The 12,500-nt window shown below is 41.1% G+C and overlaps 1 protein-coding gene across 1 annotated transcript in view; it reads left to right on the top strand.

Annotated features, from left to right (window-relative positions):
* zgc:171482 (zinc finger protein) overlaps positions 1-12,500 on the top strand; it is a 45,233-nt gene that overhangs the window by 25,007 nt on the left and 7,726 nt on the right. The window contains exons 5-6 of the mRNA XM_068327897.1: positions 746-1,003; positions 7,866-7,962. Of these exons, the coding sequence (XP_068183998.1) occupies positions 746-1,003; positions 7,866-7,962 (355 nt within the window). The remainder of the gene's footprint in view (positions 1-745; positions 1,004-7,865; positions 7,963-12,500) is intronic.

Genomic DNA, 12,500 nt, shown 5'->3' with positions numbered 1-12,500 from the left:
CAATAAGCTGCTGTGACCTGATTCTTTTTGAGCGAGCGACAAAAATGTTTTAACTGTGTGATATTGTTGCAGTGTGGTCATAGTCAGTATAACCCTGGAGTTTCTGACAGACTGAAGGTGGTGAACCGACACATTTGGACGTGCCATCTGGCATTTGATGCCTTCTTGTGCAGTTTGGCGGCGGACTTAACACCTCCTCCCCGCGTTCAGATAAACAGTTTAAGCAGAGATTATTCTTTGGTCCATGTGCTGCATCCCTCACACACACACTGCTTCATTCATGTACGCACACACACACACACAAACACATACACACATGCAAAGTATGCACATCTACATGAACACCTTCACATATTTTCACCCAAATAGGTTAAAAGACAAATATGGAGCCAGCTGAGCATGTGCAGTCGTCACTGAGCGAGCCACAACCATGTCCTGCGGACAAGTCAGCATCTCTAGGCTATTAATGGGCAATCACCATGGTAACCGGTGTCATGTCATGAGCAGTAGGTCACCTGAAAATCTGCCATGTCCTTTTGTTTTTTTCTCTTTCACTGAGGATAGGAGAGGGGACAGAGGTGAGGGTTGGAGAGGAGGAAACATGAAAGAATTAGATGCAGGTAAAAAAAAAATAAAAACATGACAGGAAGATGGAGGAGTACAGTACATTAATTTATTTTTATTTGAATTTATATTAATACTCCATCCTCTCATCTTCTTCCTGCGTTTGTCACTTATCCCACAGATTCCTCCCCTTCCACCCCGGTTCCTGCTGACCCTGCTGTGTGCCCCCCTCCTCCCTCTGACCTCTCCTGGCCTCTGGCGGCGGACGGCAGAAATGGCGGAAGAGAGGCAGGGAAGTACTGCTGCCTGTGCGGGGCCTGGTTTAACAACCCGTTGATGGCTCAGCAACACTACGAGGGCAAGAAGCACCGTAGGAACGCGGCCAGAGCACGCCTCCTGGAGCAGCTAGCCGGCAGTCTGGATGCCACGGAGAGCACAGGTCAGCCTCTTGGCGCTAAGCCTGAGACAAGTGAAGGGCAGGAATTGTGTGAGGACCTTGTTCGGGGAAAGACGATAAGGGAGAGATCACGTTCAAGATCTGAGGCAGTGAGGGTTGATGTCTGAAATGTCCATTCGCCTTTTAATCGGGTGTAGATTTCACGGATATTACACTGAGGTAAGGCATACCGGTCAGTCACAGATAAAATAAGCACCGTCATTCAGCAGACACATGGACACAAACAGGCTCTAGCTGCCTGTCGCGGGTCCATTTGTTCTGGATTTCGATCAGTTTCTCCAAGACGAACCCTGACCTCTGCTTCACCGTCAAAGCAAACAACTAACGCATAGAAGATTGTTATGTTGTGATTACATTTAGATGGAGAATTATAAAGTTCTGCAGATGGGTGGTAATCATTTCTGAGTTTAAGAAGCTCTGCAGGAAATCAGTATTTTAATGTCCTTTAATTTTAAGTTGAACAACTACATTATAAACACAGAGACCAACAGTAAAGAAGAGAGGGATATTTATATTAGCACTCCTTTAACTGCAGGAGGCAACATTTTTGGAGTTTGACCCATGGTTGAAATGAACTCCTCCATCATGTCTGTTTCTATTTAACTGTGTATCTCAGTGCAGTCTTAACACATCTTAATCATCATCTTTTTACCACCGTCTAACTTTACCATTGGTTGGTTGGGCTCAGCCTCCTCATGTGGCACCAGAGCTTTCACACTTTTCAGTGTTCATAAACTCTCACGTTACGCTGGAAGAGGACATCACATAAAACTGGAGCTAGGAAAGCGAATTATCAACACATTGCACCCTAAAGTTTCCATGGGTGCTGCTCAAAGGTCGATGAGTAAATTAAGAAGAAAGGATGATTGGATTTCACCCTGTAGATATTATTATTTGGTAAAATTTCAAAGGACATTTTAAAATGCATCGTGGTCATTAAGCACAGATTCGTGTTCCTCTCCCTTACTCATTCCTTCTCACACACAAACATGTCCACACACACAAAAGTGGTGGTAAACTCACACACACATATCTGCCAGAAGAGTGCTTTATTGGAATTATTAATATTATTTGGCAAGGAAAGTGTGTTTTATCCTTTGTAGTTCCTGTGAGTGATACTTCCAACTTCATCCTATCATAGCCCACGGTCCCGCATGCATATGCCGCACGACGGCTCCACACACAGTTAAAAATATTGAAATCTCAAGCCTTTATGTCCTGTATTATTTAGACTCACCATACCTTAGAGGGCATCTGCAGTCATGTTTGTGGTGCACACATAAACAGACACACAGGCAAACACTTCATGAGCCGAAGCTGTGCTATTCACTTTGTGCTCTAGGTGCCATGACACAAGCCATCATCTCAAGAAGCCAATCATATTAAAAGCGTGAGTCATGTTTCCGCCTACACTGGCTCAGAGGCTTTAAGAGGTGTCATGTTGGATATCGTCCCCTGTCCACACACTGTGACCCAGATCCCACTACCTCAGCTGTTCTTTTAGGAGATTTGGACTCCAAATACACAAATCACACAATGTGTGTGTGTGTGTGTGTGTGTGTGTGTGTGTGTGTGTGTGTGTGTGTGTGTGTGTGTGTGTGTGTGCGTGCGTGCGTACGTGCGTGCGTGTGTGTGTGCGCGTGTGTGTGTGTGTGTGTGTGTGTGTGTGTATTAGAGTATATATAAATGTATATGTGAGCTCAGTGCTGATGAGGGGTGTTGTATGTGCCACCAATCAAGTGCTTCTTCCCGCACCTTTAGTGTGAACCAATGTGTTCACCACAATGTGACTGGTTGTCCTTCGCTCGTCCGTTAGGCACTCTACCATTGGTGCAAGTTTCCTTTTATCATCATTTCAGGTGTGAAGTCACAGGTGTGATCTCAGAAGGAGGGTCAGATGTGGGGCAGGAGCGAGGTAGAGTAAGGGCGAGGAAGACAGGAAGAGGAAGAGATGGCAAACGTGTTTTCACCCAAATACAATTCACTTGTTTTTACCCTGCAGAAATCTTTCTTTCCCCACCGTCTCTCTGCTGCTATGTTTGTATTTTGTCATTTTTTGCAGGTTTGCTTATGGTGAAAGTGTGAGTTGAGGCTCTGATCTTTCATCGCATCTCATCTGAGTCTCCCTGGCTCTTAAATCCGGTCGTGTCCTATTGATGCTGCTGATCTTTGCTCATCCTCACAGATTGTCTTTGTATCTTCCACTTCTTTAAATCTCCAGACCAAGACATATCTCTGATCTTCACTATGTTTATATCAACAGCCTTGGTTGCGCTTGAATTTTTTTATACAAACACAAAGCAAAAGGGACAGTGCCTTTTTTTTCCACAGCTAGGTGTCAGACAAAACCCTTGACGATGGATTACAGAGGTGGATGGGGGAATTGCAGTGGGGATGGCTACTGGTGGGGGATGGAGCCGGTCTGACTCAGCTGTGTCTTTACATAAATCATGACAAGGGCTGAAACCCCTAAAGACAGAGGAGGAACAGTCTCTGTTCTCATGAGACACAGTAGTGAATTAGAGGTGGTGAGATAAGTGTCTAGAGCTGGGGAGAGGGAGAGAGAGAGCGTGCATGTGTGCGTGTGTGAGTGTGTGTGCGTGCACGTGTGTGAGGACCTGAGGGAGGAGGACGTACCAAAGCAGATAAAATTGTGTGTAACTGATGACTGTGACTTGAGCCTGGGTTTGAGACAAAGCTAGCCAGTGTGATGGGAGGACACAATCACATTTATGCACATATACAAAAGGTTACGATGTGGGTATTTTAGCTCAACACATGCAGGGTGTGATTTGTTTGGGAGGATGGGGGGGGGGTCACCCCCCCTCTGGTTTTTATATCTCTACCTCTACTGAATCAATTTTATCCTCAGGGTGTTGAGGTTAAACCAAGCTGAGGTATTCAACCACACCGACATGAATGACGCGCTGATGCACTTCCTGGTCATCAATAGTCACACACCACTTTGAAGGATGAAACGCTGCAGATAATTCGCCATAAGGAGAGATGAAAAGACCACATGAAGTCTGACATTAGGACAAACTGTTCGTTTAGTCTGAGATTTACTGACATGACATGAAATCTTAATCTATGGGGTGTTAATGTTACGTTTTACAGAACTTTTTAAAATCCTCTTGCCATGTTGGCATGACTGGTTGTTATCCATGGTCTTGAAGCATCTTCGACTTCTTGGAGCTTCTAGCAGCTAAATTATCAGATTATCCCTTTGATTCCCAGTTAAGAAAAATTATATATTTATATTTAGTATACATTCCACACCTGTAATATTATATGAATCTGTGTTCATATAACAGGTTTTATAGATGGTTTCATCTTTCAACAGATGCTGAACAGAATTCAATGCAATGTCACACATGTTTTGTGGGGACCCTCAAGGTCACATCTGATAATTGATGTATTCACTTTGCGTTTTTCTCCATTAGACACGTTTGATCTCAGGTTATTTTTCTGTCAGTTTCTTATCATTCTGTTATGATGAAGTTTTTATTCTGTTCACATCAGTTTTTCCAGTGGCAAAGACATCTTTGTCCTTGGGTACAAATTTAAAAGTTCACAAAGATTTTTGCCCTGATGGAGTGTTTTTATCCTGATAAGATTTCAATCTTCTATTTGATGTTATAAAAATGGGTTGAGACATTATCAGGTCACAACAGCAGGCGGGTGAACGGCGATAACTCGATATTTGATACTCCACAGTATGATCACCACAGCACGGTTTCAAACAAGGACATCTGTGCAAAATTGCAGCAATCAGAATTTCTTTTTGTTTTGTTTGTTTAGTTTAGTTTTTCTTTTTTGGGGGGGGGGGTGAGCTCCACCTTTACTTGTCTGTGGTTCAAACAATACACCACTGAATATCAATATCAGTGCATTCTTACAAGCTATATTTAGGGAAATGTTAACTTCAGACAGAGAACAAAACTCTTCTCAAACTTTTCAAAGCCATTTAACTTCTTTTGTTTCATCCATGCCTGTGAAGCACTTTGAACAACATACAAAGAATTTGAAAGATGCTTTATGAACAAGCTTTGATAGATTTATTGATTGATTAATTGACTGATACAGAACAAATTATTTTTTCTTTGAGTCTTCTAAACTGACTTGGCTCAACCAAGATGCTTGGTGAAATTCCACATGGATTCAGTCAGACTCCAGCCGATGCTCATCCCCCCTCAGCTGATGTATTTTGATGTATTCATATGAGACGTGCTTGTCAAGGCTTTGCTGCAGACTGTTGGTTTGATTTCGTCTCCATGGGTTTCTTTCTAGATCCAGTTCATTTTTAATCCTGCAAAGCATATGGTAAACTAATGGTGTACCACTGCACAGAGGCACTGGAGTGGCGAGAGCTCTGAAGACTCTCTTGGCTCCACAGTAAATAAGATTATAGATGAATGCCTTACAATGAGATTCCCATTGGCACTCGTCCCATAAGAAGGAGGTGGAAAAGAGACCAAACTTTGCAATTAAATTATCCGTATGTAACATGATGTTCAGTGATTGTTTCATTGGATTCACAGTTGTCCATTACCTGTGAACCCCAAGAGACTCACAAATAAAATAACTTGGTAGAGCTTCATAATGGTTGGAGCCATGACTATCAGGCTCCAAATGGGTTGTTCCGAGTTGAAATTGAAATATAAAGTTAAAATCAAATGAGAAGAAGATTTTAGATTGTTTTTTAAAAAAATCTCTCTGTACATTTTTGACACACACTTAGGCACCAAGGCCAGGAGATTGCATTAAACATCAGCCGCAAACAACTCCTCACCAACTGCCTTAGCTCATCTCAGCCTCCCCCTTTCCTCCGTCCTTGGCATATCTTCATGTGTAATTAACAAGGCTTAGAACAGTCTCACAAATACTGCTCATGCTCACAAAAAACCCCACATCCATTTGCATTGCGCACACTTTCCCTGAATGTAATTAACATGGATTAAGGCATTGTGTATTCTTATGCCAGAACTGCTTTATTAACCAAAACAGCATGTGTACAGTACGTGTGTGTGTGTGTGTGTGTGTGTGTGTGTGTGTGTGTGTGTGTGTGTGTGTGTGTGTGTGTGTGTGTGTGTGTGTGTGTGTGTGTGTGTGTGTGTGTGTGTGTGTGTGTGTGTGTGTGTGTGTGTGTGTGTGTGTGTGACACAAACTGCAGCATACTGTGCATCAGTGCTACTCAGTCATGCAGCAGGGAGGTGACATCAATCAGGCTAAAAGCAAGGAAGCTGCCTTTGTGTGTGTGTGTGTGTGTGTGTGTGTGTGTGTGTGTGTGCGTGCGTACATGCGTGCGTGTGCGCGTGCACACATGCAAATAAAGAACATTCAATCTTGTATACAAGAAAAGACCTCTTTGTGACAGGATGGAATTACCACAAATAGAAAGAGGAGAGTGAAAGTCTTATCATTTCTTTTCCCGCTAATCTCACCAATTAATGGCCTTTTCATTAAAAGAGAAAAGACATTATGACATTTTGGCAGAAGTGGATCATCTTTTCTTCTCTCCTTGACATTCAGACTTCGATATTTGCTAGCAAAAGATAAATAAAATCAACTTTTTACACAAAACAACTCTTACTCCAGGCGACTAATTCAACAGCGGCTCTCTCATAAATGAAATGTGAATATAATTGCATTTAATCACCCCTGAAACGGACAGAGAGGCTCGAAGACAACGGGGAGTAGATATGCAACATTATGCAGGTCTAGCTCAGTATAAATGACCTCACAACATTCCTCACTCTAACCTCTTCATCTCACAACATGCTTCACCAATTACCACCACAGAGGGTCGAAAGGTGTTGGAATACACAGACAGCTCATAAATCTCAAGGACAGTTAACAATAAGCCGACAGCAGTGAAAAGGGCACCTACAAAGTCCCCATCCCAGTTTTAGTTGCCAAACACAGAATTATACATTCAATGTCAACTCACAAGCAAGGAGGGGCCAACAGAGGAGGAACATTTTTTATCCGTTTCTCTCTGATCCTGAGCAAAGTCTGTACTGACGGCTCAGCAGAGTGCGATTTGTGTGAAAACAGAACTCGCATTTTGTTGCATCTCTGACAGAGAATCTGTCCAGTTGTGTCATACTGGTGACTGTTCTGCCATTGTGAAGACAAAATTATATTTCAGATTGGTGCTGGCACGCTGTTGATACGACATACATAAGGGGACTGCTGTCAGACATGAATGTATGCGTCATGTTTCCATGTGATCATTAAAACCCCAGCTTGTAGTTGCAGTGAGACAACTCATTACATCTCTATGCCTTCAAATTTCCTCTGCTTCTGTCTACACAATCCTCCACTCATTGCTCTTCATCCCACTTTGGCAGTATCTCCGTCATCATCTATCTATTTCGGGTGTTCATCTCGACAACCCGCAAACCCTCTAATTAGTCCACATCTGTGTCTGAGCCCCCCCCCCCACATCATGTCCACATTCTCCAACACAATGCAAAAGAACAGCATCACACAGAGCTGAATGTACACACTACATTGCACTGTTCTCTTCTTACCCCTTGTGTCCCAATCCGCATGTCCTCACTGTGTCGAAGATCAAAATTCAGACCATTCCCACACATAGAGGAGCACAAGTACTGGAAAAAAAGACTTTTCTTCTGAATGCACTCTAAAATAGAAGATGTACCCTGCACTGCAGAGTGGAAACGATTGTTATTTGGTGCCAGGCTGATCTTTTATTGCTGCTCTTGTTGGCCTCTTTTCGAGTGCTGCTGAAGATGAAGGCAGCTTATAAGGATTTTTATGAACCGTTTTTATGAAACTGTTCAGACAGTAACCTCAGTGTCTGTGTGTTTGTCTCCAGGGCTGCGTAGTAGCTACTCCTGCAATGTCTGCAGTGTGGTCCTCAACTCCATAGAGCAGTATCATGCACACCTTCAGGGCTCCAAGCACCAGAACAAGTGAGTACAGTAAGTGATGGATGGATGGATGGATGGATGGATGTATGGACGGATGGATGGACGGACTGATGGATGCATGGTTGGATAGTAGCTCAATTAAATTTTAGAATAGTAAGTCTCCTACATCTTTTCAAAATGACAAAATGTTAAAATATCTTCTGATGGTGAAGAGAAAGAAAAAACTGAAAAACAAAAAAAAAAATGCAAAAACTAAATGGTTGGGTGTGAGGAGACCTGAGAGTCATCACTCGAGGACTGCTTTTCTTAAGCATTTAAAACACTTTTCATGTGTGCAAACACTATAAATGCCTTTGAGTGTTGGCCTTTTAAACCATTTTCATTGAATTCACTGCTCTAACACTATAAAAACACACAAAAACAGAAGCACTCTCAGTGAGATGACAGGAAAGAGGGAGAATTCTACTGAACAGCAGTACTTGGGAAATACGTGGGAATTACAGCACAAGTTTTTTGTGTCTAAGTCCATCCATCCATCTTATACCACTTATCCGTAGTAGGGTCGCGGGGGCAGCAGCTTCAGTGTCTAAATCTGTTCAATACTGTAATTCCAAATACCTGGTGTGGAAATGACCTGATGTCATACATTTCATGATAACATGATAGATTACATACTACCTCAGCTAGCTACATGAGGTAGTCACCTAGAATGACATCTATTGACTGGTGGACCTTGTCAAAAGTTGCTGAGTAAAATATTTTGCCTTCTTAACGTGTCTGAGAAGAACATTAATTTAAAACAGGAAGGTCAGTGAATCCTGACGATTATAAGAACTTCAAAAGTACCTTCAAGTGCATTTGCAAAAAACATCAAATGCTCAGATGACGCTGGCTCTGTTGTGAGCCGTCCCAGGAAAGGAGGACCAAACACAGTTTTGCTGCAGAGGGTCGGTTTACTAGCGTTGTCCACCCTGTCACCAAATAATAACAGCTCATTTTACACCTCATATGTATCATTGAATGTTTGAGTTCAAATAGGAGAAATATTTTGGCAGCAACTGTTCAGAGGAGACTGAGACCCTCACGGGTGAATGGCTGCAAAGAAACGACTGCTGAGGGAGGTTAATAAGAAGAGTATTACTTGGGGCAAGAAGCGAAAATTCATAGAAGACCAGTGGAAATCTTTATTTTGGTCCGATGCATCTTAAATTGATTTTTGCTTCAAGCTGCTGTGTCTTTGAGACACAGAAAAATGGAACAGATGGTATCTGTATGTGTGGTTAGACTGGAGGAGGTGCAATGGTGTGGGGAGACTTTGCTGATGACACTGTTGGCGAGTTATTTAAAAATGAAGGCACACATAACCATAATCACTACCACAGCATTCTGCAGCAGCATGCCTTCCCATCTGGTTCACACTTAGTGAGACCATCATTTGTTTTTCAACAGGATGGTGACCCAAAACACATCATCAGGCTTTGTAAGGATGATTTAAACTAGAAGAATTACAACATCAGTTCACCTGGCTGCTACAGTTGCCCAAAAGAAACCCAACAAGTCAAAGTACAGTGAATGAAACGCAGTCTAGCTCTGTTGAAGTCATTTTTGGAAAAGTATTCCAGACAATGACCTCACAAAGCTGGTTGACAGAATTCCAAGAGTGTCTTCTGATCAAAATGTTGGCTACTTTTTTAGATTCAAAAATACAGTGTACACTACAATTTTGCTTTGTTTCCACATTTTTTGCCTACTACATAATTCCATGTGTGCTATTTCATGGTGTTGATGCCTTCAGCATGCAGAAGATAATAAAAATAAAAAAACAAGCTTTGAATTAGAAGGAGTGTCGAAGTTTTTGATTGGTACAGTACCTATAACGAAATAATGGTGTAAAATGTGCTGTGGATGGAGAATGTGTCAGATGAAAGGTTGCTTGAGGATATAACTTCTATGTTACTGCTCTCTTTCCTTTCCTTCTTTGTGATAGTTGGAGCACATCAGTGTGAATGTCTGTATTTATCCCCCCTGGAGCATAAGTTTGACTGGGATACACTCCTCAAAACCTCGCCGCATAACTTTTAAAGAGTGGTGGGTGTAGAGTGGAAAGAATAGAGAGACATACCATAAAATCCATGTTTCTGTACCATAAAATAGATGATGTCCATCTCTATGGAATGAAATATGTATTCATAAAAATCTGTGTCTCACATACATATGCGTGTAAATGTGATGTGCATACAATTCATTTTATACTCACAGAAATCTGCTTCCAGACACAAATGTCACAAAAATTCAGGTCTTTCTATTTTTCCTGTTTTTTCTACCCAGATTTAATAGGTATAGTCTTGACATCACTGATGACACAATTCAAGAACTTCAAAAGATGACATTTCAATGCAAAAACCCAAAAAGTTGGGGATTGATATCAGTGAAGTTTGATAAATATGCCAGTTAAGCTCTTTAAAACTGATTTTTTTGACATAAGTGCTGATAATGTCTTTGCACAGGATGCAGTAAATTATGGAAAAAAAGAGGCTAACGATTCTCGGTTGACAATTTTTTTATAGTCTTAAAGCAGAAAAGAGAGCAGACACACTCTAGCAAGACAAATTGGCTCAATGTAGTGTACACCACAGAAACAGGGTGATAGATGCTAAAAGAGAAGTAGAGAGATAAACAGACAAATTGTTCTTGAGACAGAAGCAAAACAATAGAAGGGCAAAGAGATGGCACAGATGGAGAAAACATGGATAGGGCAAGACAGATGAACATGGAAAAATGCAGTAACCCAGGCAAAAACTGGATTCAAAAACAGAAAGACAAACTTGAGACAGCCTGAGAGATTTACAGAGGAGAAACCAATCACTGGTGATGGGATGGAGACAGCACCTCATCTACCTTATCAGACAAGCTTAAGGAATTGAGTCACATCACTTGTACTCAGATTTCATGACTTTGACTCAACTTGACAAAGCCAAAAAAGGCAGGTAACTGGACATAGACCGTAATAATATGACTTGTGACTTAACTTGTACCTTTTGACTTCAAAGAACAGGATAGTTGTTATTTGAAAGGAATGCCACACTTTTCCTTTCATTTCTAGAACCAAACTAAAACAATGGGTCCAAAAAAAAAAAAATCCACCAGATATGGGTTGAATGTTCAATGTAAAAAAAAATCTAAAATCTTGTTGGCACTAACAGTTGACTGATCATATCAAACAGAAAGAAAATAAAGACTGTGCTGTTATTCAATATGCATTGATAAAATGATAAATGGTCTTTTGATTGGCTGTGCATTAAAACAGGTGAAGAGCCTTTTGTGACTAGCCTTGGACTCAAGTTACCGTAGGAATTGAGATGTCCTTGTGATTTGTAAGACAGTGACTCAGATCAGAGTCTGTATCACTGATGAGATATGAAAATCTTATTCATACAGATTCCTAGGATTCTTTGTTGAGGTTTTTGTCTTTTATGGGTTTTTAAAAGAAGCAAATTGGTTTTGAGTCATATATTTTGTACACATACTTTTTCCTAGTCCAAACATTCTCCTTTGATTAAATCAAACCATTATTCAAATTTCAATAATTAACCTACCAAGTGTCATGATAATTACTCCTAGCAACCATCTAGTTCACCTTAAATGACAAAAACCCTAAGAATTAAAAAAAAAAGCATAGTGAAAAAGGTGAGTGATAAAGGATGTTCCTCGGCCCATCCTTTATTTTATTCAGTCTGAAATGTGATGCTTTCTCCAGCCGTTGTCGTTATAATCTGTTAGGCGGTTCAATCAGATTTTCCTTCCTTTATGTTCAGCCTTCATGGGTGTGTTAATTTTTAGTTTAATACCAGAACGAGACATTTTGTTTGGTATATATTCATTCATTCCTTTATTCATTCATCGTCAAACGCTTCATCCACCATGGTGGGTTGCAGGTAGGTGGAGCATATCCCAGCTGATTGAGGGCGTATATTACATTTTTTAATTCCATTTTGAATGTTATAATGCTATTCATAGTGTCAAATTCCCTTCAACAACATCTGCAAGATTGCACTCTTACAGTTTGAAAAACATAACAGAACCCTCAAAGCACATATAATTTTACAACGTGACAGCACCAAGGTTTTACAGACTTATTTAAAATGCCTTAAACTCTGTTACGTCTGTGACACAGACAACTGGTACAAAAGATAAGTCTCGCTCTCTGCGTCATTCCCATGGGAAACATAGAACAAGACAGAAGGTTTCGCCTCATTGACTTCACTTCCTCTGCATTCACCCACTAATTCCACTAAACCGTGATATGGGTACAGTGTAAGTTTACCACTTTAAGCTGGTCTCTGTGTCACACACAGAATGGGTTTTGGCTTTTTGTAAGGAACTCGCCAAAGCACACATTTACACATGTATGTGTGCTTGTGTTTGCATGTATGTATTAATGCATGGGATGTGTCTGCGTTCGATGTCTCATATTTGGAATGTGTCATCATTAAACGTCAGATTTATCTTTTCTTTAAACAGCTGGATGAATCCGTGCCAGCTTTCCTTATCTGTACCGTGCATCTGCTTCCTACAGTATC

The sequence above is a fragment of the Antennarius striatus genome, chromosome 11 (assembly GCF_040054535.1).
Source record: "Antennarius striatus isolate MH-2024 chromosome 11, ASM4005453v1, whole genome shotgun sequence".
NCBI classification, from domain to species: Eukaryota; Metazoa; Chordata; class Actinopteri; order Lophiiformes; family Antennariidae; genus Antennarius; species Antennarius striatus.
The sequence above is the reverse complement of the archived record's forward strand: the minus strand, read 5'-3'. Positions and strand labels throughout refer to the sequence as shown.